This window comes from Myotis davidii, unplaced genomic scaffold (genome assembly GCF_000327345.1).
Source record: "Myotis davidii unplaced genomic scaffold, ASM32734v1 scaffold652, whole genome shotgun sequence".
NCBI lineage: Eukaryota > Metazoa > Chordata > Mammalia > Chiroptera > Vespertilionidae > Myotis > Myotis davidii.
This window is the reverse complement of record NW_006284936.1, coordinates 107,413-108,936: the sequence shown is the minus strand read 5'-3', so window position 1 is coordinate 108,936 and position 1,524 is coordinate 107,413. Positions and strand designations below refer to the sequence as shown.

General features: G+C 37.5%; 1 protein-coding gene across 3 annotated transcripts in view; it reads left to right on the top strand.

Annotated features, from left to right (window-relative positions):
- Positions 1 to 1,524, top strand: part of APOOL (apolipoprotein O-like) — a 123,967-nt gene that overhangs the window by 44,353 nt on the left and 78,090 nt on the right. For all 3 annotated transcript variants that reach the window (XM_006755198.2, XM_015558412.1, XM_015558411.1), the window contains exon 2: positions 177 to 281. In XM_006755198.2, the coding sequence (XP_006755261.1) occupies positions 177 to 281 (105 nt within the window). The remainder of the gene's footprint in view (positions 1 to 176; positions 282 to 1,524) is intronic.

Genomic DNA, 1,524 nt, shown 5'->3' with positions numbered 1-1,524 from the left:
CCATGTGCATATTAGCCTTTTATTATACAGAATATGCATAACCCAAGGACACAGACAATAGTGTGATGAAGGCCTGGGGTGGGGTATGAGCACGGTGGAAGGAGGCAAATTGGGGACATCTGTAATACTCTCAACAATAAAAATAAATGTTTATTTATTGTGTGTATCTTTCTCAGATGCGAAAGCTGACAATCATGCCTGCAGGGCTGATATTTGCATCTATAAGTGTGCATGCAGCCAAAGAAGAGGAATCCAAAAAGCAGCTAATGAAACCAGAGCAGGTAACTTGTGTATAAATGTTTGTGAATTTTTTTATAATATAAATATGATAAAATGAATTTTTATTACGTTGTTGTTACCCCTATTCATAAAAAATGTCGTTGAAATATTTGTTAAACACATTTTATAAGTTGAGAAAAACAGTTATACGGTGTCTTAAAATAAACACTGTATTATATTTAACTCAAAATTCTAATATCCTAATTCCAAGGAAAAACATTTGGTGATTTTTCTCAATGAATAATCAATGAGTAGTACAGAGTCTTAGTACTTTTAAGCTGTCTGGTTTTTCTTTCTTGAAAATGTATACAGGTATTTGGAAGCGTTAGTTTAAGAAACTCATTAAGATCTCATTTTTGAAAGTGACTTTGTATGTTTTCTAGTTCAGCCTTCTGTATGTTACTAAGGTACAATAGGTACACTAAGTGATCATTTATCTTCTACATGAATATAACTCTGGATAAAGGAACCTAAGGCAATCTGTTCAATTTGCTGGCAGCTCTCATTCAATTTGAGATCCTTGCCCTAACCGGTTTGGCTCAGTGGATAGAGCATCGGCCTTTGGACTCAAGGGTCCTGGGTTCAATTCCAGTGAAGGGCATGTACCTTGATTGCGGGTACATCCCCAGTGGGGAGTGTGCAGGAGGCAGCTGATCAATGTTTCTCTCTCAGCAATGTTTCTAACTCTCTATCCCTCTCCCTTCCTCTCTGTAAAAAAACAATAATATATATTTTTTAAAAATCTTTATTCATAACTGGCCAGTGTGGCTCAGTATTTGATTGCTGACCCATGCACCAAGAGGTCACAGGTTCGATTTCAGGTAGGGGTTATGCAGGAGGCAGCTGATTGATGTTTCTCTCTCATCCTCTCATCAATGTTTCTCTCTCTGTAAAAATCAATAAAAACATATTTTAAGAAATTTTTATTCACCTGCCTGGAGATCAAATTCAAAATGGGAAAGGGCTATTTCTCTTTGAAACAGAGAACATTTTGTCCAAAACCTGCACTCAAAGTGACATACAACCCTGCCCTGGAAACGACACCACCATTTACATTTTAAAATACCGAATTATTATCTGAAAACTTATGGAAAACGGGTAATATGCTAATTAGATCTGGAGACCTTCCAAGAGACCTTCCGGTTGTCCTTCTGGACAAAGCCATGGTGACGGGGCTGCAGGCAGAGGCAGTTAGGGGTGATCAGGCAGGCAGGCAGAGAGTAAAATATAACAATTACATAAAAG